The sequence below is a fragment of the Notothenia coriiceps genome, unplaced genomic scaffold (genome assembly GCF_000735185.1).
Source record: "Notothenia coriiceps isolate Sejong01 unplaced genomic scaffold, NC01 NC01_scaffold00036513, whole genome shotgun sequence".
Lineage (NCBI taxonomy): Eukaryota > Metazoa > Chordata > Actinopteri > Perciformes > Nototheniidae > Notothenia > Notothenia coriiceps.
Genome location: NW_011369214.1, coordinates 121,772 through 147,530, shown reverse-complemented (window position 1 = coordinate 147,530; position 25,759 = coordinate 121,772). Strand labels below are relative to the sequence as shown.

Here is a 25,759-nt window from a genome sequence, read left to right as displayed (position 1 = left end):
GATGTCGCTATAACTCCTATGAAAATGTTCAAAAAGTGTTCAAACTTCACATGTGTGCTAACAGTCCAGCCGTGAAGACATCTACGGGACAGTTTTGAGATTTCTTCAAATGCCGTTGTTAGGCAACACAATGCTCGCCATGAAACATGGCTTTCTCATAACTTCAGTGAAACTACTCCAAACGCCCCAAAACTTCACAGNTCTAGAGAAGCGAGAGAGGGCGATCAAGACAAGAGAGAGAGGGCGATCAAGAGAAGAGAGAGAGTAATGTAACCTCCTAATGTAATGTCTAACTCCTATCATAGGAGTTAGACATTACATTAGGAGGTTACATTACTCTCTCTCTTCTCTTGATCGCCCTCTCTCTCTTGTCTTGATCGCCCTCTCTCGCTTCTCTAGATCGCCCTCTCTGTCTTCTCTCTCTCTTCTCTCTCTCTTCTCTCGCTCACCCTCTCTCTCTTCTCTTGATCGCCCTCTCTCTTCTCTCGCTCGCCCTCTCTCTTCTCTCGCCCTCTCTCTCTTCTCTTGATCGCCCTCTCTCTCTTCTCTTGATCATTCATCATTGTCATCGGTGTGTGTCTGTGTGAGAGAGAGAGAGAGTGTGTGTGTGTCTGTGTGTGAGAGTGTGTGTGTCTGTGTGTGAGAGAGAGAGAGAGTGTGTGTGTGTGTGTGTTAATTGTTACAGCTCAAATGCATTGCAATGACTTCCATGTTAAAAAAAGACTTTAAAAAGCTGAATATTTTAAAAGGTATAACATATTTTGAAAAAGTTGAAAGTTTCCCATCATGTGCTGAAAAGGCTGAATAGTTTGATATTTGAATGGTTCCTGCAGCTGAAATTAGGCTGAAGGAGTTAAATAAAGATATCAAATGTAAGTAGTAGTGATTGAATGTTTACAAACACCTGTGTGTGTAAATCCAGAGATCAAAGGTTTCCATGGTGTCTGCTCTGATTGGATGATGTCACTCAGGTGTGTGTATTGGCTCCAATCTGACAATTGTGCCACCTGTTCAAAAATGATGGCTCCTATACAAAATGTTACCAGACCGTGAGCATCAGGGAACCCCAATGAACTGAAATATGTTTGTTTTTTGGGTTTTGTGCCTAAAATGTGGAGATGGGAGCAGTTTGTCTAAAGTGTAGTTCTCTCTGCTCTGAAGAAAGATCCGGAACAATTTAACATGGGAATCAATTGGGAGCTAGCTGGACCTTTTTTCTCTTTAAGAGGCATTTTGTTTAAAAAAAAATCTTAATTTTTTTAATTTTCCAACCTAGGAGAGGTTTTCCTACGTTTTTCATGAAAAAATATGTCTGAGAAGTGTAGGGTTTGGGAATTATGGCAAGTTTAAAACAATTTTGGGGGAGAATTTCAAGCACTGCTCCACTCTGTCTTGAGATCAAAGCAGATTTAACGAGCTGCTTTGATCCATCCCATCCACTCTAATGTTATAATCTGAAAAAGGCCTGTCTGTTAAGCTCCAAACTAAGTTCAATATCTCAAAAAGTTTAAAAGATATCAAAAATCTGAATAGGAATTGAATAGCCGAAGGTCTTGTGATCATTTGAAAGTTAGAATGAAATTATGTGGAAGGAGAAGCATTTGGCGCAAAGTGTAGGAAAAGTGGATTTGAAGGCATCTCCCATTGACTTCAATGTTAAAAAAAGAGTTTAAAAAGCTGAATATTTCAAAAAGTATAAAATATTTTTAAAAAGTTGAAGGTTTCCCATCGATTCCTGAACAGGCTGAATAGTTTAATATTTGAATGGTATCTGTAGCTGAAAATAAGCTGAAGATATGGAGAGCCAAAGTATTGGCTGAAATAATAATAAGGGGATTAAAGATTTGAAGTACTATAGTGGAATGCTGTAAACAGCATTCACACTAGTTATAGTGTCATTTCATACCAAAGTTGGCTTTCTACATAAAACCGTTCAACAGCATCATGCTTTCCTTGAAAAAATATATTTCTTATATTTTTCCAAATATTTTTAAAGTCCAAACCCCATTACAGAAATATAAAGTATTTAAAATCAAGGGATCACATGAATTTTGTAATTATTTAAAAATACGTATCATTATCTCTTAGGGCGATATTTCTTTATTCATTATTTTAGTATTATCGTCTATAGTCTACCCATACATTTCAACATTTTAAAAGTATAATAAACTAGAAATATCATTTTAAATTCACACCAGATTCTCAGAAACAGGTTTATAATTTGTTTTTATATATTTAAAAATATCTTTTTGAAACAGCACCGTTACCATATTTAATGACCCTTTCTCGGTCTGATGAAAGCACCCAGCAGTATGCGAGTTCCTCCATCATGTATTTAAAAGGATCACAGCTTTATCTCCCGGTGTGCAGATACATCTTGAAGTCCTCTGAATCTCGTGGCCCTGGGATTTTGGATCATTGGAATGTAATGCTGAGATCTGTCAGCTGATGCCATGTTATCTGACTTATTAAACTATTTTGCATACGCTCAGCTAGATCCCAGGATATGAAGAGCTGTGTTTTTTATTAGATATGTCACAGGGACACCGCACGTCAAATTCTCAGCATCAAATGATGTCCTGACTGTGAAGCGGTGCAGTTTGTCCCTTAAATAACAGACTGTCTTTGAGAAGAAATAGGTCTTCAGGGGGGCTCGGCTCTCTGAAGTCATCTTTCACAATAAAACACGTTGACTATACAGTTAAAAAAGTGGTCAAACAATATTAAGTCATATAAAGATAACAGAAAAAGTACATTTTATATTCTCTGACCAAAGAATAAAGGTGTACCCTTCACCTGAGCTTTTTCACCTTACCAAATCATGATCTTCTTTTAAACAGCAGTGAAACCAAACTAAGAAAACTGAAATACTATAAAGATCCACAACACCATGAGCCAGAAGCAGATACATAACACAAACATAATTATAATTGTCAGTTATTTCTCAGTGTTAGTTAAAAGAAAGTGTCATAAAGAACCACAGATATAGGAAACAACATTATGAATCAGAGGCAGTCATGTTTTATCTATTTGAAATCATCATGGCTGTTTGTTGCATCATCCAGTTTAAACTGCTTTTTTAAAATTGTTTTCTTGTAATTCAACACACTATGTTATGTATGATTGAATGATTCACACGACATCTGCTCTGGTCGCTTTAAAGTCTGAAAATCTGTTTAGAAAAAAACATATGGCAAATATCTAACAGTGACATTTTGGAAGATATGAAAAATCTAACTTTTCATATTTGGAGTTCTGATAACTGCTTGTAAAAATCACAAAATACTGGCTGCCCCCTGACTCGCCAGAATTGAAGAATGGGTATAATGTTAATAACATATACAAAATGGAAAAATGACTTTCTTTGCCTACAAAGGAATAGATTTACTAAGTCATGGTCGATGGGTTTCCTGTATCTGCCAGACACGGTCACATTTCATAGAGTTAACAAACTGCTGATGAGCTGATATACAGTTCTACCATCAAAATAAAATGGTGCTCGGTCTTCTCAAAAATATTGAGATGTGTTGTTTATTTGACTGTAATAACACCTGCAGGATTGTCCCTCACTATGTCGATTAGTCTCTGTTGCTGCACATCCCTTGTTATTGTATAAAGGTCATGAAAATGGTATGAGATGCAAAAAACAGGGATAAAGTGAAGGGGAGGGTTTCAATGTATACTGTTCCGTTCTTGCAAACCTTCAATACTCCCTGCCATTGCAAGTATATATTATTGTAACTGGTCAAATGTTCTCAACTATCTTCTAACTAAAGAATTGCAAAAGAAAAGAAAAATCTAAATAGATGATGATCAGAAATGTTGAAAATATGAGGTAAAACACTACCATTGCATGTTGTCTACACATGTCTTTTACACTGCATATAAGTGTATGTATTTTATATTCAATTGGTTTCGTTCATGTAAAATACTTGCACCTAGCAGATTCTGAAGATATTTTCATTTGGTACTATATTTAGTAATCTTTTTATGAAATAGAATACTAATATAAGGCCGACCCTTTAAGGTCAGGTCCATTCATCACAGTTAGTGTAAAGACTGTCTTATATTGCTTATGTGAGTAACTGCTGTGTTTGTAGATATGTTCTTTAGGACAGTCCGAGTTAGGCGGGACAGGGCAGTTACCATGGTAACCCACTCCCTAGTTGGGCTGTGGGTGTGAGCCCTCCTGCAGGCGCAGATAAAGATGGAGGTGGGACTATCTGGGTGGTTTGTCTGTTTATCTGCTGCACAAACGCTCCACACGTCTCCACTGTGCGCTCAGATAAGAATTTCATTCTGCAGCACGTGTGGAGGCAGGAAGCTGCTCTGATGCAACAGTTTAATATCAAACAACTGCTGCCGTTTGGTGAAGGGGAGAGAGCTTTTCTTAAACAATGAAATGTAATCTTGATGCCATTACATCATGTAGTCAGTGTGTTCTCCATCCTCCACATGTTTCCAGCTGTGTCACTATTACACATGTTTTTATACTGCTTCCATAATAGTACATCATAATGTACTTGATTTATTTTCTGTAATAATAGTTTGAACCTGCAAAAGTAGCAAACTAATGTTGTAAATAAAAGTAGTGAAGTAAAAAGTCAAATATTTGCTGCCAAAATGCAGTGGAGAAGTATAAAGTAGCATAAAATAGAAATACTCAAGTAAAGTATGTGAACCTCATAAATGTACTTAAGAACAGTACTAAATGTACTTAGTTACTTTCCAACACTGCATGGCAGAGGTATAAAACGTATCTATGTGAATATTTATTTTTTAAACAAGGTAAGTGTTTTATGTCTCTAACTGTGGGATCTTGCATGCCGTACTTTAACCTGTAACAGAGTTCTTTTACTTTATTGTATGGGTATTTTTATTTCTTTCACCCAGGAAGATAAGTTGCCTCATCAAAGAAACTAAGTGTATGATAATGGAAACATGTAGGCATTGTGCACCAGTGAACAACATGTGTACAGACCAAATCACATTCTCAATTATGTTTTTTCAAGGCATGATTACCTGAAAAACAAAGTTACCTATAAGTACCTTGTGATCAGTTCTATGACTTCATTTATCATTACAATTCTTATTTGTAATAAAGTAGTGAACCTGGTATTTGTTATGGTTGATATTTCTTAGCAGCAGTAGTGTTTGGGGTCCTTTGTTAGTATTTGTGATGACTGCCCTCTGCAGGATGAATATGAACTGTCTTTAGGAGGGTTGCTGACCCTCAGTTTGTCACTATTTTAATTTCCAATAAGAGCCAGATAGGGAGTCAACCAGGAAGTGGTATAACGTTTATTATAGGGCAAAACGGCAAAACACACACAGAGTAATATGAACACGTGCTTGAAATGCCATGCTGGATCAGTTCTCCAAAAGGCCAGTGGAGCATGAGAAGCCACAATATCATTTGAACAGAGATGACAGACGACAGACGGACGTGTGTCAGATGAAGACTTAAGGCGTAGGTCTTTAAGTATTTGGTCTTTCACCACATCCTCCTCTAAAATGCCACTCAGCAACAGAAATGTGACTATTCTGATTAGATAAAGAAATTATACATTTTGGCACATGATATAATGGCCAAAACATTATCTGGTAAATACTACATTTATATGTATCATCTAACTAGATACATGTCAGTGTTCCTTTGTACATTTGCAGTACAGAATGTTGAAAAGTACATAAAACAGAGAAAGGTAGAAACAGCTGAACATCATATATGCATAATACATACGTTTGTTTTACAGTAAATTCACGATAGAATATCCCATTAGAAATCTACAGTTTATAATAAATAGCAAACAAACTGCTCATTGAAGTATGAATGACCTCTTCATTGCTTAACAAAGGCACTGGGTACAGAAACAAAAATGTACTTTCTTAATAGAATAAGTGTTACATATGATGATAATAAAGTTGTTAATTTGGATGCTTTAACCTTTGCCCAACAAACACACAGTTTTGAATAAACTAAAATATATAAAGACAAAATGGGAGTGGCCACTCAGAATGTCAGACTTTCTGCATAACTTCCCATAAATGTATTAAAAAATAAAGATGACATTATGTTTATTATCTATATTGAAGCAGGTTGTAAAATTATATTTTGCTCTAAACGTCTGGCTGCAGTTTGGAATTGGGACAGTATGATCAGGTGATCTTGGTCAGGTGTATGGATGTTAGATACTGCTTATCGCTTGCTAAAAGCTAAATGACGGTACAGAGTTTACACACCGACAGGTTAATATTATAATGTCTACGGTAAGCCAGGCAGCGTTTTACCAACATTTACAGCAGGGAAAATAGTTGCAGAAACACATGAGAACCAGGCAGAGTAAATATACAATTCAAAAACAGACATGTTCTCAGACCAAACAAGCCACAAGACTCATGTTTATTCACAGAAAATGAAGAAAATGGCGCGACTATAATAACTTTTAAACCGTCAGTGGCAAAACATAACAAATTGTCACAGATTCCGTAAAGTGGTTCATCATCATTCACGATGTGATTAATCAGAAGAAAAACACGTACCAAAAAAAAAAAGTTAGCCTTATTTACTTGCAAGCTGATTGAAAGATGTCAAAGAAAATGCAGAGTGTGATATAAAAAATAAAAAGTTAAAACGTACAGGCAGCAACAACTGGCTCACTAATCCTGAGACTCTCCTGCCATCTAGAGGTGGAAACTGGGTGCACACTGTGCGTCGAGTGATGATGCAACACTGAAACAATTTAGGCATTTCACAACTTAGCATTACAATTATTGTAACAGACTATATGGAGGAATTAGATTAACCTTATTAGAAAGGGAAAAAAGTTTCATTTGCAAAAAAAAAGGCCATTACCCTGTCTGCTCGACATTACATTTACCAAACTGAACACCGCCCGAGCACAAACCCCATTAGCGTGTTTAATGATCACATGCTTATCTTCCAACTTCATGACACTTTTATCTCCTGCTTTATCAGCACATTGTGGGTGTAGGTCAGATAAGCGACACAGTGGCAACATAGAGGCGAGGGGTCACTGTTTAGAGTTAGAAAACGTGACATTCGGGGAAACTACAAAATAAAATGATTTAAAGCTCAGACTCAAGGGTCATGTCTTAAGGCTAGTCTTCTAAGTATGGCTTTGTGTTAAATCTGTATACAAATACGCAAAAGTAGACACAGTAGTTAGTAAAAGCAGAAGTTATGAGAACAGGGAGCAATATTAAAACATCATCCATCTATATAACACAGTGATATACTCTGATATAAACCCAACTAAAGCCAAACCACCATCCTAAGGTTTGGGCACTTGAGTGGTGAACAGGCACTGTACATCGGAAAGAGGAGACGGGCAACATGACGCGAGGTAAGAATTTTCACACAAGTGATCCAAATATGACTGCAAACATATATCAATCACAGTGGGTGGAGATCTAGCGACCATTAAATGTAACAGAGGTTTGGTAATCCATCAATTCTCTCAGAGTAAGAGTTAATTATCTAGAAGAAATACAAGTTTTAAAAACAAAAGAGGGAATTAAAGCTGCCTATTCCACAGCGGGCTCAGCCTAATACTAGCTAATTCACTGATTGAGGATGAAAACACCCAACTGGGAAGTGGAGCACTCAAAAAAAGACAATATTCAGATTTGGCCTTAAAGTTTTGGACCCTTTCCTTCGACTACAACTGAAAATTTTCTCCTTCTTAAAATAATGTTTAAATCCACCACATTGAAAGTGGGCCAACTCACATCCATGTCTCCTTTAAAAGCATCTGTTTCGGAGGACTTTTAGGACTGAACAGGATTGCAGCATATAATCCTAGCTATCTAGTGCAGTGTAATAATAATCAACATGTCTAAAAACTAAAATCAAAAACAAAAGAAGATACATAGTCTGGTCCTATAGAAGTTAAGGCCCCAGCTTTTTGTTGTATTCTTTAGAAAATTAATAACCTCTTAAAAATATTTAAAAATAACTCTTGGTTGGTGTCAAGTGTTTCTGGTCAAAAGGCAGTTGCATAAGGGGTCAGAGGCTGACAAAACTCTTTTCATGCTTGAGGCAGATAAATGTCAGAAGGTTGGGAGTCTCTGGCCTGATTCCTCAGATGGCAGTTTGGCTCTGCGGGTTCATCAACTTCTGCAGCATCGGGATCTGTGGGAACAGAGGACGGGGGGGGAAGAGGAGTAAACGAAAGGCCTTATAATGCCAAAACCAAGTGGAATCAGAAACATCCTCCCTGTCGTACTCAACAACCGGCCCGTAGAAGAGCCTGAGCATTTAAAGTGTATGGGCACGATAAGTGATCAGACACTGACTTTTATTGAAAACTCAATTTGAAAATGTGAGTGCAAGGAGCAAGAACAAGGTCTAAGGATTGTTAAAGGGGCCATATTACGCTCATTTTCAGGTTAATATTTGTATTTGTTATGTCTCTATTGTGACATGTCTCCATGCTTTAATGTCCAAAGGTCTTTAGTCCCCTCATACTGCCTGTGCTAAAGCTCCTCTTTTCACCCTCTGTCTGAAACCAGAGCCCTTTCTGCTCTGATTGGTTAGCTGGCTGGCTCGTTTGTGATTGGTACACCGATTAAGAGATGTCCCACTCCTTAACCTATCACGTACAATGTGTGGAAGCACTAACCAATTCAAGTGCCTGTTTTACATAGTAATTTAATTGTGTTATAAAATAAGGAGTCCAATGGAGGCGTTTCAAGTGGGGGGGAGAAAACTCGCACTGGATGCAACACAGGGATTTTAGCACAAAAGCCTATATAAACACACTACAGGAGAGGAAAAACGCTCATTCCCTCTCAGCTGTTGTAATTATGTTTTATTCTACAATATATTCTCTTAAATATTTAGACTGACAACATTTTCATGGCTGCTTTTTATTCCTTTTTATTGTTTAAGAAGAATAACCGCTGACATTTTCCAGCAATCATAAGACAGTCGTAGAGCTGCCACTGGAGATAAAGGCCTGATGATATGGAGCAGTGTCTCACCTTAGTCAGATCCACCCCGGTGAGGGCGTTGACGGAGACGGGGAGTTCAGCTAACAGCCGGTTCAGCTCTCCGGTCACACGGCTGCTCTCTCCACTCAGGATGACAATCTCGCCGGTCTTAGCAAGCGGCGCAGCCACCGCACTGGCAATCTGGTAAAACACAAGAGCATCTGTTACTTCACTGACAAAACACTCCTCATATTACCATACATGACAGGAATTGGCATGAACATATTTATTTTAAATGTGAAAATAAATACTAGCATCTGTAAGGCGGAAGGGTTACTTTATTTTTAATAAGCCAGGCATGTTAGGGCAACATGAGAAAATGTAGGTTTTGGAAGTATTAGCTATTGGCAGAGTTTTACTCTTCACATGGACTTATTTTTTACGTAAGGACATGACAACTGCATTATGTTTAATGCAGTTGACTTATAATGTAATACTATTTCAATAATTCTGGCTCCTATACCATGTCAATAATACATTTGTAGCCAAAACACAGACAGTCAGACACTTAAGGACAGAAATGTCACCATTTTGATCTACCGCCGGGATCATTACATCAGGCGTTTTATTATATAAGGCTTTCAATTTGGATCCCTGGCTTCAAACATTTCTTTTTAATATTTTTGGCCAGATTGAGCCATCTATTCATGTATTTCCCCATAGGGCAATTACAAGCTATAACTGTGAAAAGATAACTATAAAACAATGGCATTATTTCAACTAATTATTTCACGCAATTAAAGGGATAATATTCTGAACATTTCGGAAATAATGATGTGTTTGTCCTTTTGATCATAGTATGGCTGAAGATAGACAGAAAAGAGGAGAAAGGGAGAGAACATGCAGTGAAGGGATAAGGATTCAGTCTTAGTGGATAGGGCACTCTCTAAAAGCTAATGACATCAAGGCAAATTACTATAAAAAGGGACGCACAATGGTCAATCAACCAACCATGATTATGTCTGAAAGAATGTGTTTAATTGTTATTGTAAGGGGAAAAAGCTTTTTTAAGAACACTGAAGACTTTGGTGCCAAATGAAGACGTTGGGTAAACAGACCAATAAACCAGACTACCCAGATGTTTTTACACCAGTGGAGTTAAACTGAATATCACCCACCATGGGCAGAGCCTCCAGCACCAGGGCCGTCTTGGCAGCCTCTCCGTACTGCTGGTAGGCTTCAGCCTTCAGCTTCATCCTCAAAGCCTCTGCCTTTCCAATGACTTCAATGGAAGAGGCCTCTGCTTCACCGATGAGGCGGATCTTGTCGGCCTCTGCCTGCGCCGTCAGCACCGCCTTTATCCTGGGGTTAGGGATGGAGAAGGACTGTTAGTGTTTACTGTCAGCAGTCAGTCAAGTACAGGTCAAATTACATATAAAAAAGAGTTTGGCCCAGTCATACTGATTTGCTTATTGTGCTGAAACAGCATCACAAAACCTGAGTAACCTAAACATGTAGTTATTGTGTAGCATTGTTAGAAAGCATTTTAGAATCTTCTGTTCAAAATGTTGGTAGAGGGGCTGTAGCTTTAATGGCCAATATAATTTCCTTTCTATTTGTAACTGCTTTAAACTAATTTGATTAGTTTTCAGGATAAGGGAGATTAAGAAAGCAAAAGAATTTCATGATTCAGTTGCATGATTGCGTGCCATTAAATCCAAATAGGGTCCTCAAATCCAGTAGATCCAGCATGTGTTGTAGCTACATTGTTTCTCTTGTTTTGAGTAACTGTGGTAAAATAAATGCCCACAACTTAACTGCAAAATGAGTCTGGTGGCTTTGAGAGTATAGATAAGTACTTCATTTATTAGTGCTTCAGTTCCTAATCAGATATGTCTCTTTGACTAAAATACATTAAATATAGTGTACTCTTAGGGTGCATTCACACCTAATAGTCCGTTTTCTGGTGTGCACCAGACCACAGTTAGTTACATTGTTTCATTATTCAGAAGGTTCGGTTTGCAATGGACTATAAACTTTAAACACAGGTCATGTGCACAGAAATGCTGTTCAACCATTGGTCATTAAGGGGGTAAAAACGCAAATCCCGGCAGTTTCTACCGGAGCCTCCGCCATGGAGCATCGGCACTTTTGGCAGGTTATTCTCATGCTGCTGTTAATCTGGAGATCAACAGACACTAGCGGCCCGCGCATATGATTATATAATCAGACAACGTCCGTTAAAAAACATTATAACACATATAATGAGAGACGTTCTGCAGTAAGGAGGGGCTTTTCACCGACGACAGGTGTTCTTACTTTTATGTAGCTGACGGAGAATTTTTACTTTACACGACACTGTTCAACACTTCATTCTGCTTCACTCTTTAACTAAACAACCGCGGATGTCTTGAAAGACTCTTTCGCCAAAGATTTTGAAGACATCCGCGTTCTTGTGACACGTAAATACTACGCTTTCTATGTTTTGGTACGGACTGCGTTCACACCAGCAATGAACCGCTCCAGAGTTCGCAAGCAAGCGCTCCGAGACCACCTATTTTAGCGGACCAGAGTCCGGTTGTTTAGTTCACTTAAGAGGTCTCAGATTGTGTTCACACCGACCCAAATGAACCACACCAAGCGGCTAAACGAACCAGGGTTCGATTCAACCGGACTATACAAGGCTGGTGTGAACGCACCCTAAACTAGGAGCGAAAGTTTTTTGAAAGGGGCTAAAATCTATTTTTGCTGCTGCACCTGTTTACAGCACTATAGTAGTCACACAGAAGTTTGTGCCATCAGCCATCTACTGTTGCTAATACAATGACTATGGATAACTACCTGATATAACCCAACTTCAATACATTCAAACTATCCCTTTAAATGATAAGGAGCGTATGCACTGTGGAAGAGGACCTGTGTGGGAGCCACTCACTTGCGTCCCTCAGCCAGCTGCTGCACCTTGTAAGCCTCGGCCTCTGCGGGTCTCTTCACCGTGGCGGTGAGCTCCTTTTCCGTGCGGGTGATCTCCTTATCCTCGATGACGATCTGCTTCTTCCTCTGCACCACCTCGATTTCAATCTCCTCCAGACGGATCTTCTGCTGCTCCTTGGCCGCCTGCAGCTCGTACGCCAGCTGAGCCTCTGCTTTCTAAAGGGACCGGAGGTTTTACATCAATACTTAAATATAACTCACAACATTGGGCAAAACAAATCTAAACCATATAACTCTTTACCTTCGTGTTCACTTCCTGATTGAAGGACGCTTTCTGCATTTCAAGCTCTCGTTTGGAGTCGGCCATCTTTGTATCGGCTAAGAACTTGACATCCATCATTTCTCTCTTGCACTCGGCTTCCTGTAAGAGACACATAATGAGATGGAGATGGATTAGGAGGAGTTTGTTGGTTTGATAGCTATTAGCGAATAGCTATTAAGAGAATGGAGGTTTTTGTAATGGCTTTGTGGCTTTCATTTAAATCTGAAAGCTCCTCTTACCCTGATTCCAGCGTCTCTCTCTGCCTCTGCCACTCCGATGTCTGCATCCCTCTGTACTGCGGCTGTCTGCGTTTTGCCCAGTGAACTCAGATAGTCCACTTTATCATACACATCCTGTGAGGAACATATATGGAAGTGGTTAAATACTTCTCAAATTACAAGCAGAGGCTGAATGGATGAAAGCAAAGTGAATTGATGTGTTTCACCTTGATGGTGAAGCTGAGGATCTCGATTCCCATGCGGCCGACATCCGGTGATGCCACCTCTCGCACCAGAGAAGCAAACTTATCTCTGTCCTGGTAAATCTGCTCAACAGTGAGGGTACCTGAGGGATGGAAACGCCAGTTAGTGCCTTCCCTTTCATAGCTTCACAGCAGAGATGGACGTATATTTACACAAGATCTGTACTTATCTACAATTGTGTGTTACTTTACCTGGGTCTTTTCTTTTGATGCCACTTCTACTTTATTTCTATTCCACTACATTTTAGGGGGGACATCTTTTTTTTTACAACATTTCTCTGCCAGCTTTAGAGACTTCACAGATCAAGAATTGTGTACAGAAAATGTAGTGTTTTATTATAACAGAAACTTTTTGGCGAAATGTCCTTTTTCATTTAGTTTGAAGTCAAGATTGTTGGATAAAAAACCTCCCTGAAGGTGTCACTGGATATTTGTGTTGGATGTTCTCCCTTATTTCAGAACATCTACAAACCAAAACAATTGATCAATTAATGGAGAAATAATCAGCGGATGAATCTATGGTTTAAACTTGTAACTTCATTTAACAAAGTACCTGTTTTTACATGAATTCATGACTAATAATAATAATCTAATGATATACAAAATAGTATGATGATCACATGGGGCATTTTTTTTGCATTGAGTACTTTTACTATACTTTCAATACTTTAAGTACATTTTCTTGATTAAACTAACATACTTTTACTTAAGTAACATTTTTCAATGCATGACTTTTATGCAAATGTAGCATGTTGACAAACGTATAATGTCATGTGAAATTGTCCTCATTTTTATCTTATATATATCCTTTATTTAACCAGGTAAAAGACGCATTGAGATTAAAATCTCTTTTCCAAGAGTGACCTGGCCAAGAAGGGCAGCATGAACGAAGTTACAACAGATAAAACACAGACAAGACAGGCAGACGAATACAGCTGTAAAACACAAATAAAATGGCACATTAGCCATAATGCGAAACAAAACAAACTATTAAAAATCATTAAACACGGGAAAAATGTAAAACGATTTTTGGATATACGAGCACTCACATCTACCAATGGTGTCGGGTTCTCTGTCCTTTAAGATGGACCTGAATTCCCCCATAGTGATTCAATCTTTGACCCAGTTGGGCTACAGTTCATGACAGCTTTTACACTTCATAGTTCAAACACCTGCTAGTCTGACCCTGAGGAAGTCATACATTATCCACTTCCAACAGCGATTTATTTAAATAAACTAAAGCAACAGCCTGCCATTGAAATGATTGTGATGTTTGTCTTCAGTGCTATTCTGTCTCCTTGGGTTCAAGCTGATCTAATTGACCTTACTGCTCTAAAATACCACACCTGCCAACACTCATTGTGAGTTCAAGTCAAGCCCATTTAGCATTAGTTAAATAAGCCCAGGGCTAAAAGCCAAACCAGGAACTAAAGCTACCTTTTGGTGCATTTTCCCCCACAACCAACTTTCTGGTGAAACTGCGTCACACTGTGACCTCAGCCATTTCCAATCTTCGCCTTGCGAAATGTGTTAATGTCTTTCATTGGTGGTTTGCATGTTTTGGCACTCTTGTAAGAGAAATCCTTAAAATGTGGGATTTTAGCCTTTGCAGTCCATTTACATGCACATAAGCCTATGTGCCACACTACAGCAACATGAAAACCCCAAAAAGCATAATAGGGCCTCTTTAAGATGAGACTGAGAAAATCGATATATATTGTCCACATTTGTTGGAAAAACTAAATATTAAACAGTGAGAAATCACTACGGAGAGACTACTAACCAAGGATGGCACGCAGGTGACCCTCGAGGGTCTGCAGGATCACACTCTTGATCTCCACCACTGACTTCCCCAGGAACTGTTCGCAGGCGTAACCCAGCAGCTCGTTCTCTGTCATCACTTTCACCTGGTGTCAACGAGGACAAAGAGTCAGCTGAACACACATCCACAAACACCAGCACAAATACAGACAACATCATGTGGGTGTGGCACTCGTGAGAACATGACATGTACTAGCTTTGTGGTGTCATCTTATAATCTGTCGAATCAATAAACACATATCATTCTTTATAACTCTTATACTCTCAGTAATGTGAGGAAAACAAGTACAAAAATAAAGCATGACTTGACAACAATTTTACACAGCCTGTAATGCATTAGAGCAATGGATGGATGCATAAAGGCCTTTGTGTAAAAGTGCATCAAATTGGGTCATGCATCCTTGCTATTGACTTGGCTGTGTATTGATGAACCGATGTAATTCTGATATATACACTGACACAGGAAAAAGCACTAAATAAACAGCCCTGGGTGGCAGTTGCTGGGATGGAGGCACATTATTTCCGTGACAACTCCAGTGCAAAGTTCTTCTCAAATTAGGGTTGTAACGGTTTTACAGCAACATCATAATAGTTGTATTGTAGGCTCAATGTGTGTGACTTCACTTTAACAGTAGAGACATATGGTCTAATGCTCTTGATAAATGGATGTGTAACCAATAGCAGAAGATGCAGACAATTTGAGCCTCAATGCCGTTATGACGAGGCTCATGATAACAGGCAAAGGCATGTACTTATAAATGAAATCACTTCTCTAAAAATGGCACGATGCAAGTGCATATATTTCCTGCCACTTTCTGTGACCGGATAATTACCCTGAAACCAACATCTAAATGCCAATCGAGGTAATTACTGTATTTCTCTATTACATCTTAATAACAGGATCATTTACAGGAAATGCCATCAGTGGGATCCTTTACAACAAATTAAACAAAAGAAAAATCAATTGCATGAACCTGAGCTTTACAATATAAAAACAAGGACATTCAGTGATGACAACAGAAGTCACGTATACAGGCAGGAAAGGAACAAAATGGTGTAAGACGGGAGGTTTTGGGTCATATTGTACTCCACTGGAACTGGAAGAAAAGAGAGTGAGCTGGGTCCTTAGGCGAGAGGTCTGCACATGGTTTTTGTTTTTGCAACATGCACTCATAACAGGAATGAGGGCAACACAAAGTCAGTGAAGATGTACGTCATTCCAAGGAAACACATGTCTGAAAACAGAAAAGGGCTGCAGGCCGGCCAGCCAGCCGCACACAAACTAACACACACACACGCGAGCTCAGACACACAGCAGGGGGAGCCGTGCCGCGGCCGAGACTGGTGTGCAACGGGAATCTCTTCCATTTAACCCCTGGCCCTATCCCCCCCACCCCTTCCTATTCCCCTCGTGACACCACCCTTCCTCCTGCCTTCTCCTAACGCACAGCTCATTCAAGATACAAAAACTTAAAATAAAAGTACAGGAAATGTATAAAAAATAATGGCGTCTACACTCCTGACAACTACTCCCTCAAAACGTTTTTTTCCCTTTTCCTTTTTGTGTCGTCTCCAATCGACAGGATTTTAGAAAGACAAAAATGCTACCAAAATTGTGAAGCAAAACATGATTATAGTGCAAAAGTGTAATTCAAACTAAATTCTTAATTAACTTTCAAGTTCATTCTACTTTGTGTCTCTTTCTTAATCAAATACAGCACGTGTCTTTTTAACTTTACAACCACACACACTGCTCCTGTTGCCATGGGAGACACACACCCCATGTCTTTGGTCTAGGTTGGACCAATCAAACGACGGGCCTCCCTGTGAAGTAAACTGTGTGAGAGTGAAGGGCCGTTCAGCTCCCTACAGTGGGCTCATTGTCAGCAGGCATGCAAGACAACACAGAGGAGAGGAACACTGGCCTGAGTGTGGTAAAAATACAGAACTGATAACGAGACGCCAACAAAAGGAAATACTAGCATGCCAGACAAAAAAAAGGGAAATGAATATGAGCGTAAGATCATGCGCAAACAGAAATGCAGAAAATAGTGTGTACATTGTGTTTTTCAGTGGAAAATTCACCATCAAAATATTTCACTTTTTATGTATGTTAGTAGCTCAAACACTTGAACTGATTTAGGAAATGACTCAAGGGACAACAGTCACACCGTAGAAATATTTAACGTAAAGGTTTTGTCCTTGAACTACTTAAGCATTTAATAATGACTTTCTATATCTTTTTCAAACTACTTTCTGTTGATATGATGGAAGATTACATAGGGTCAAGATGTGAAGGACAATTCATTAGAGTGCTTGAAGTGCTTTTTTTTCAACAGTTAATATAAGAAATATAATAATTACTGTGATAAATGCAATGATGTAATATTTAATTACATTTTAGAATCCAATTCCTCAGTAATAGAATGGCGACTCTTTAAAATGTTGGTGCCGCAAAGGATTGTGAGATATCGTAAAGAATGGTCCTGTGTACCCTATGCCAATGGAGGTAGGAATTTCAATATCTTTGTAATAATATATGCTTTAAACACAGTATATCATTATCTAGTGTCCATTACTTTATGCTGCTCACTTTTATTGTGTACTATGTGTGGAGTATATCAAATCAAGTTTTTTTTTTTTTTTTTTTTGAAGGTGGAATTTTCTCACATCTTGGGTCGAAAAAAACAAAAAACGTTTTGGCACTGAACAGGATCAAACAAACACAGCAGACAATGAAAGCAAAAGATTCAGGTTGATATTAAAATGCATATCAGGCTCTACACAGACCCGTTTCTCCTGCCACACTAGGACCAGGTTCAGACTGAATATATCCCGCTAGGGGGCTGACCAAATACTAAACCAGGAAGCCTGGTTTGAAGGCTTTTTACTCTGTGCGAGGGTCACTCTGAATGCAGGCTTAGTCAGGTGAGTTAATTCTAGGTGTATTAAGCCCAAATATGGAGGCTAAATCATGCAGACAACAATTTGACTCAGACTGTATTTTGCTTAGTGTCATTAGGCCCGTTTCCAAATTGCACTTTTTATTTGTTTTGTTTCTATGAAAATGCTATCTTAACAACGTATAACCTCTGCTATATGACAGACTGCCATTGCCCATTTGGATTTTCTCTGTTTTGCAACTAAATATTTGTTTGACGTTGTTTTTTTACTTTGAGGAGCAACCAGAAGATGCTTGTTTTTATTAATGAGCTTCAACGTTCAATCTGACAGCCATAGAGCGAGGAAGTTAACCTGCGTACGGCGATAACAGTACAACACTCATGCAGCATCAACAGTCGGTGTCTACCTAGCCAATCCGCTCAAAGAAATTAGATTCTCAGTCTTTGTTATGGTAGGTTCTGTATGAAACATACTGTCCAACAGTATGTTTCATACTTTAGTTTAAGAGTTAGTTTAAGAGTCCTCCGTTTTCTACAGTGACGACACCTGCACTTTTCTGAAATATATTTTACTTGAAGTGCTTGAGGAAAATGGCGTTGCCAAAAAAAAGAGGGAAAAAACCCTGGGTGCACGCTGGCACTCAGAAAAAGTCGCCACAGGGACACAGGGCTTTAGTCAAAGATAGAAGTGTGCCTCAAACTTGAGCCCTCAGCATTTATAAAAACACCCGTGTTGTGATTATGGGGTGATGCCAGAGAAAGGGAGGTATGGGGTGGGGGATGTGTGGGTTAGTGGAGTCTGAACTGGTATTCCCAGAGAAGTGTAGTGATTTACCTGAGCCACCCCAGTGACAGTAAGAGCTACACCCTCCGCTGTCTCTACATCCTCACACTTGGGCTGCAGGGTCATAATCTCAAGCGTTATCCTGTTGAAGAATGTGGAAAAATAAAAAAAATAAAAATTGACATGTTCGGAGGGAAAGCAAAATGAAGGGAAGGGCCAGAACACAAGGAAAAAAACAGGACAAAGTGAAACCATTCACCCAAGGACTCCAGACCACCGACAACGGAGATAAATGAGATGCCATTGTCAATTCAAAATGTGAAGGATTTAGATTGTCATATTTTTCAGCTTTATTCCAAATTTGGATTTAAGATTGGATTGATCAAATTCTCTTTTTTTTGGGCATTTTTAATAGCATTCATTTATTGACCCCGTTGCCAAATGTGACTCAGAGTTCAGCTTTATTGGCACAGCCCAAATAAGTGACAGCTGACTGTGTCCCCTCCCCTGCAGAAGAAAAAAGCATTGAAGATGAGAGAAGCAAACACATAGTTAGCTTGTTAGTTGAACCTTTTTCCTGAGTCTTCCTTTGGCCGCGAACACCAGCAGCCACTGCTTTTTTTATGTTGAAATGCATTACCTGAGCCACCCCTGTCACATCCAAGGGAACACCCTCCGAGGTTTCGATATTCTCACAGCGACAGAGGATGGTCATAACCTCCAGAGACATTCTATGCAGGCAGGCAGGCAGGCAGGCGGGCGGGAATAGCAGAGGCAAAACAGTAAGTTGGACAACAGCTGTTAGGAATGTAAGTAACCAAGGTCAAGAGAGGGGGAGGAGGGAGAGGGTGAAGGACGACCTCCTGTTTTGCCGGTTTTAGCCCTGAAAGTTTTTTTCATGTGTGCCGCTGACACCTCATAGAAAATCTTCAGAGCTACAACACAGCTTCTCTTGTTTCTCTCCGTTAGTAACTGTTCCTATCAACTGGGACAAAGAGCGAGATCAACTTATGAGAACTTGTGTTTAAAGAATTATTTGGTCAAGAGATATTTGTACGAAGATTACACAAGTCCTCTGAAAACAATCCTTATCGTTTCTTTTATAATTCAGCCCCTAGTTTTGCTGCTATAGGCTTAGACTGTCGGGGACACCTTACTTCTTCCTTCTCTCTGTCTGTACCTGTGTACTCTCATGTTCCAAATAACCCAGCTTCCCCCAAATTTCTTTTTGGAGTCTATCTACACTGGAATCCTGAGTCGTGGCTGATCCTGAGTCCTGATCTGAGTCCTGGACTTCGAGTCGTGGCTGAACCTGTCACTGTGGTCCTGCCTGACTTTCATCACACTATTTCCCTGATGGCTCCCACAGGATTGTTGACAACCTCGTGGATTCATCTTATTATACACACATGCATTTCCAAACATTTGGTCTACCTATGCTGTAAATGTATTATCTCTTCGATTTACACACGGCATCTATTGCATGTCTGTCCGTCCTGGGAGAGGGATCCCTCCTCTGTTGCTCTCCCTGAGGTTTCTCCCATGTTCCCCGTTAAACTGTGGGGTTTTTTCTGGAAGTTTTTCCTTGTACGATGTGAGGGTCTAAGGACAGAGGGTGTCGTATTGTCATACTGATATTCTGTACAAACTGTGAAGTCCACTGAGACAAATGTAACATTTGTGATATTGGGCTATATAAATAAATATTGATTGATCTTTCACTTCAGTACTTGTGAGTTTAATTGTGTAAGTGATATTATGTTTCACAGCTGTTTTAAAAAACAAAAACAAATACTGACTCATTGTCAGAGTCAAAGACATTGGAGCTAAGAAGAGGAGAGTCTCTGGTTAAAAGCTCCGCATGCGCCTCCCACTTCTTTCCAGGAGAATTGGATCAATGAGTCACAGGCCTGGACATTAAATTGATTACTGCATCATGAGCGGGAAGACACACAGCCCTCCCCCCGGTGTTTTTATAAAGCTGTCCTTATGCACACACACAGGGCTTTTAGCTGAAGTGGCCAGCACTCTCTGTTTCTCAAATCCAACATGTGCAATGTTGACTAAATTGCAGAATAGAATAATGCGAGAGAGACAGCCGGTCTCTAAATGGGGATTTTTTTTAAATCCAGCCATGCATCAACTCTATTTTATCGTCTACCATTAAGTTTCCTAGCAACGGAACACAAAGTGAGACACTTAATGGGAAATGGTTAACCTGAAGGAGACACGCTTGGGTTTAGACGGGGTGAGATCGACACCAGGCAAAGCAAAGCAGATTAGCAAGAAGAAACAAAGAGACAAGCAGACCCCCAAATAATACATCGATTACAAACAGGAGGTCCAGAGACAAGCAATATTATCAAATTCATCAGGAAAACTGTAGGCTATCTTTTCACAGATGGTACAACTATATCAGGGGCTGTTACGCCACATGAAAGCGCATTATCTGTTGTTTCATTGCAATAAAGCAACTTCACTGACATTCAATCAGAAACTGTAAACAGTGCCACAACTCTGAGGTCTCACAGGAATACATGGGGACATTTATAAGTGGTTTTAAACTTGCCTTGTTTTTAAAAATCACAAAAAACTGTCTGCAAGTCTATCTCCTTCTTTGAACTTTTGGACTCCGTTTGAGTGTGGGAATTAGTTAGTTAGTTCTGTAAACATTATGTTTTTAACTTTGCCTGAACTGGCCATTATGTACCATCTGTTTATCTTTCCAGTGTTTTTCTCAAGCTGGATTGTTGGAGCTGCTTTTAAAATCAACATACAGCATTGAGCCCTTTAGTTCGTTTGCACATTTAGTAAACAATGTTTTAATTCTGAGGCCTCAGTTTACCATAAATAATGTGTTTAATCTCCACTGAACTGTGTAAGATCAGGAAAGTCTTAATGTAAAATATATTTTTTCAGGGTATCTGCAGAAACTTAAAATACTGACATTTTAGGATGTATTTTCAAGATTGAAAACATAAAGTAGTAAAAATGTGTTGTTTTCCAAGGATTTTATTGCCAAAAAACTGCATAAAAATAAATATTTTGCAGTAATTGTGTTGAACTATGATAATCGCTATCATGAACATGTCATCAAGTGCATCCATGTTAAAAGTTATTGCTAGTTGTACAGATATCTCCCTTAATTGATGGACAGAAACCCTTAGAACCCTCAAAAGCAGGGTAAGAATATGAAGAAAATATTAATTGGTAAGGGACATACATTGTTATTGTTTTTTGATCAAGCATATTAAAGCAATATTTATCTATGGCAGGAGTTTTAAAATCTGGATAAGAAAGAATATTCTTTCAGACGTGTGAACCTGTTGTGAGGACCTGCAGATACCCTGTTCTAATGAGCTTTCTGGCTGATCTTGTGAGCACTGCACCACTTAAGACTGAATTGCTCTCAAAGGACATTTAAGCATTTTGGAGCCAGAGCGGAGAGGCCTTACCTCTGGATGTCAGAGATGAGCCACCAGGCCCAGGCCCAGCCTCCCACCACATATGTCTTCTGGTCTGAGCCACAGCAGCCACCTAGGAACAACAGAGAGAAAATGGATGTCACATGGTTATAAAATCAACACGGGAAAAGAAGAAAACAGGAGTAGCTTCAATTCATAAATGTCCGAATAAAAAGGGATGGAGTGAAATACAGTAGGCCAGAAAGTTGATTGCTGTTGTTTACTTCAGACTTTAAAGCATCTATTAAGGGATTTATTTGCACTTGTTATGAAAATAACTGCGTGCACACAGCTTGGATAATAGCTGGGTTACAGCAGGCAAAATAGTAGATAGACTAGTTGTAACAAATGGATGGCTGGCAGATGTAACGAAGACACAACACAAACTTATTTCCAAGGCCAAGACAATTCAAAGAGTCAAACAAGATGCCTGGCTATCGGCTAAAAACTTTTTATACACTGTCAAAATAAAACAACTAGATTGACATTTTTGGACATTCAGAATATTCTTTGTGCACTCAAGTTAATTTTACAACTAGAAATTATGTCTGCATGTACAAAAAACATTTGTATTCATACAGTTTATTGGAAGGAATAGATTTAATGCAACTGTAGCATAGAGCTATTGAGAAATGCATATCAGACAGTGACCTAGTTAACATATTTTGCAAGTGCTTCTTAGGAAGTTGATTATGTGCAGTTCAGTCATAAAAACAAACCACCCTCACTCTTCCAACCACAGTGACCACATCGTTTCTCCTGTTACACTGGGAGCAGACCCCTCCTCTCCGATTTCCGGTGCTGTCACTCTTTTGATTCGACACTACTCTCCCACTCAATCACTGGTATGTTTCTGTTATCTACTGTGTAACAATACCTTTCTCTCCAGCCTGGCAAGAGAGATGTATAACACGTGTGCTGGTGTTGTCCATATCATGGGCCTACAAAAGGGTGTGATCTGAGTTACTGCAGGGAGAAGATAATGTTTGATCACAGTAAAATGAAGTCAACATTTTATTATCAATACTAAATTGCAGCATTTTGTAAAACAAAATACAACATTTACACGGCACTTGTTATAGTCTAACAAACCATTTTTTCCATACATTATACCGGTTTTATTAACTAAATGCACACCAGTGCAGAAACATCCCTATTCATGCTTTCATGTGCTGATACTAGGGTAACAAAGGGTCAGAAAATTGTCCAAGCGAAGTACATTATTGAACAATTTAAATATAATAAAGTGCACTTGTTAATAGTAAACTTATGTGGTAGATAATACACAGAAAAAAGCAGTACTGGGTTCTACTGCATGATTTGGTTAAAGTATGTCAAATGAATGAATAATGTCCTCATATGATATGGTAAAATGTTTGTTTTTACCTGCATGTGACATAGTAAATACATGTTATTTGTTTTATTAAATAACCCCTATATTTTCATTTTAATCCAGTTATTTCCAGTCAAATCCAAGATAGTTTGTTACTCTCCAAAGATAGGACTGTAGGAAAAAGAGTAACAATATCTCCAGATGTAGATGTAAAGAAAGAGTCTCAGTCAGACTCCGGCCACAGTCTGATAAATTAATCTGGAGACTTTAGTGTGACATTCCCAGCTGTCAAATGTTAACTGACAGACCCATGAGGGGAGGAGCTGGACTATCTTTACTGACACATACTCCCCCGACAACCAAACATTACAGCAAGACATGTTGACCCACATCTCTCACTCACACGCACGCTGCTGATGTGTTTTAACATTTCCACCAACAGGGTTTCTATTAACAGACTTGTTTGAGGGTCCTTCTGTGAAATGTCAACTCTATAAAGGATAAATCTCAATCTGACACAGAAAATATTCTCCTGGTGTGTGACTGAACAATATCGCACAGGAAACGGGAGCATTCCAATCCAACTTTATTTATATAGCACTTTAAAACCTCCAGACCAAAGTGCTGTACAGAGAGATACATAAAATATAAAATCACACAGCTCAGCTCACAAAACATGAAATAAATACATTTAAAATAAAAGATACAAACACAAAAAAAACAGAATAAACGTAACAATTACAAAATAAAATGTGCAGAGCCGGAAAAGGGACGCAGACTACTTGGAATACTAAGCGATGTTCTTAACCTAAGCTCATAATGATGACCTATTTAGCTAGTCTGTCTTTAAGCTGCAACATGTCTCTTGGTCTCGCCTGAAACTATTTAATATCAGAGAACAAGAGGTGCTTGAATATATAAGTAATGACTTTTAAAACGAATATGTCATAATTTATTTGTACCAGAGCCTCACCACGAGTAGAAAGTCTAGCATGAAAATCTATGTTTGGACATGCTCTTTGACAACTTAATCTAACTCATACAATTTACAAATATTGTTTTAAATATTGTTTTAATTAAACCCACCAAATGCCATGGCCAACTAAAATGGTCACAAGCTGAGGTCCTATAGAAAATGCTTGGAGCAACATACCAGCGGCATATCTGAGATTCCTGAGTGCCTTGGTTGAGGGGGGAAGGCTCTGTGAATGAATGAGATGTAAAGCACGCTAAAAAAAAATCCAGTCATCTGGACTCTAGTTTCCATAATGCAGAGTTCTGATTTAGTAATAAAAACCTTATTCACAACATGCAAATGAGCAGGGTTATTTATTTCTCATCTTTACAGTTGTGCTTTGGCATCTAACCACGTGATTTCCTTTCGCATTTGTGGAATTACTGGAATCAGGATGCACAACTCTCACGCCCACTCGCCTCTGCTCCCAATCTGAGTTCCTCTATAACTGAGATGCTCTTAAAAGTTTTTTCACAATGGAACATCCCAATGCAGTTTTTTATTTGTTTGCTAATCACAACTTTAAGACATGAACACTGCCCTAACAGATCAGTTGCAGCCACCTGGAAATGTGTTATGCAAGACACTGCCAATACTACATTTTGATCCAAGGAAAGATTTTCTAAAAGAGGCAAAGCTCAGTATTTCCTAAAAGTCTTAGGTCCACCAGGGATCTATATCAGATCAATGGAGAATGCAGCAGCACATAGCTTTCATTTTTCTATGACTTGGGAGCTTAACAATGAACACTTAAATCAAATTGTTATTATCCGCTGATTTGACTATCTGATTATAGTTCCTTCCAACATTGTAGATCATTTTGAATAAAAGAAAATCCAATGTCAATGTGGGGTACCAACACTTGGACACATCAGCTGATGGTGTGTTTCCATTTAAATGTAATTATTTTAGCTGTATTCCTTCTGCGACAGAGAAAAAAGTGCCTACCTCACCACTGAAGAAAAGCAAGGCATTTAAATAACCTCATCTACAGAGCTTCTCCCATGCCAGCCATATAATGACCAAAATCACAACAAAATATCGAAATTAAAGCAGTTACATGAGCAAATAGTGGCAAAGAAACAAACAAAAAAAACACATCCAATCTAATCCACTACGCAACGCTTGAACACGCATTACAGCAAAGGCAGGATAAACAAGATAAATAAAGCATAGTAAACTGGTAGTAGAATTACTATGAGAGAAAAACAGAATAAAACGGAGAAGAAACTCATAAACGTGTGTACGATATAGCGGATAACACGAAGCCCAAATACGATACATTTGTCCATTTGTTACAAAGACTAAACACTGGGGGAGAAACTAGCCTTTCTTATTACGGTGCAGACCTTTAACTGCTAAAGTACGTTATGTGGTCTTTTTTTTCACACGCAATGTTAGCTTCTTACATGCTGTTAAATAAAGATTGTAAGAGGGTTTTTAAAAATGATTTCCAAGGATCTTCATTCGAATAAAGCATTTCATCACGCCTGGCAGGAAGAGCCCATGCTAGGAGCTACACATCGTTAAAAAAAAATGTTAATGTTACCTGAAACCACAAGGGCCTCGTTTGGTCCAACGGTGTGGCAGTTTCCCATTTTATCGACAGAAAAATACGTGTATGCGAGCCTACTCGAAGCTTACTATACTAATTTCACTTATAAACACTGTTTTCCCCGTTTTTATCGATGATTTTTTTTTTCAACTGGCGAGTCGTGCAATGATTGTGCCAAGTCGTCCGTGATAA

At 38.9% G+C, this 25,759-nt stretch overlaps 1 protein-coding gene across 2 annotated transcripts; it reads right to left on the bottom strand.

The window, feature by feature from the left end:
- Positions 1 to 5,285: 5,285 nt before the first annotated feature.
- Positions 5,286 to 25,759, bottom strand: LOC104963926 (flotillin-2a). Of its 2 annotated transcripts, none has more exons than XM_010792613.1 (11): positions 25,562 to 25,759; positions 21,656 to 21,737; positions 18,841 to 18,931; positions 14,476 to 14,599; positions 12,657 to 12,775; positions 12,451 to 12,564; positions 12,191 to 12,310; positions 11,891 to 12,105; positions 10,134 to 10,317; positions 9,007 to 9,156; positions 5,286 to 8,155 (listed from the first exon to the last, which is right to left on the bottom strand). In XM_010792613.1, exons 1-11 carry the CDS (start codon positions 25,608 to 25,610, stop codon positions 8,105 to 8,107), a joined length of 1,299 nt encoding a protein of 432 aa, XP_010790915.1. In that variant the 5' UTR covers positions 25,611 to 25,759; the 3' UTR covers positions 5,286 to 8,104. The 2 variants fall into 2 exon arrangements, with proteins under 2 accessions (XP_010790915.1, XP_010790914.1); XM_010792612.1 differs by lacking the exon at positions 18,841 to 18,931 and adding an exon at positions 18,252 to 18,342.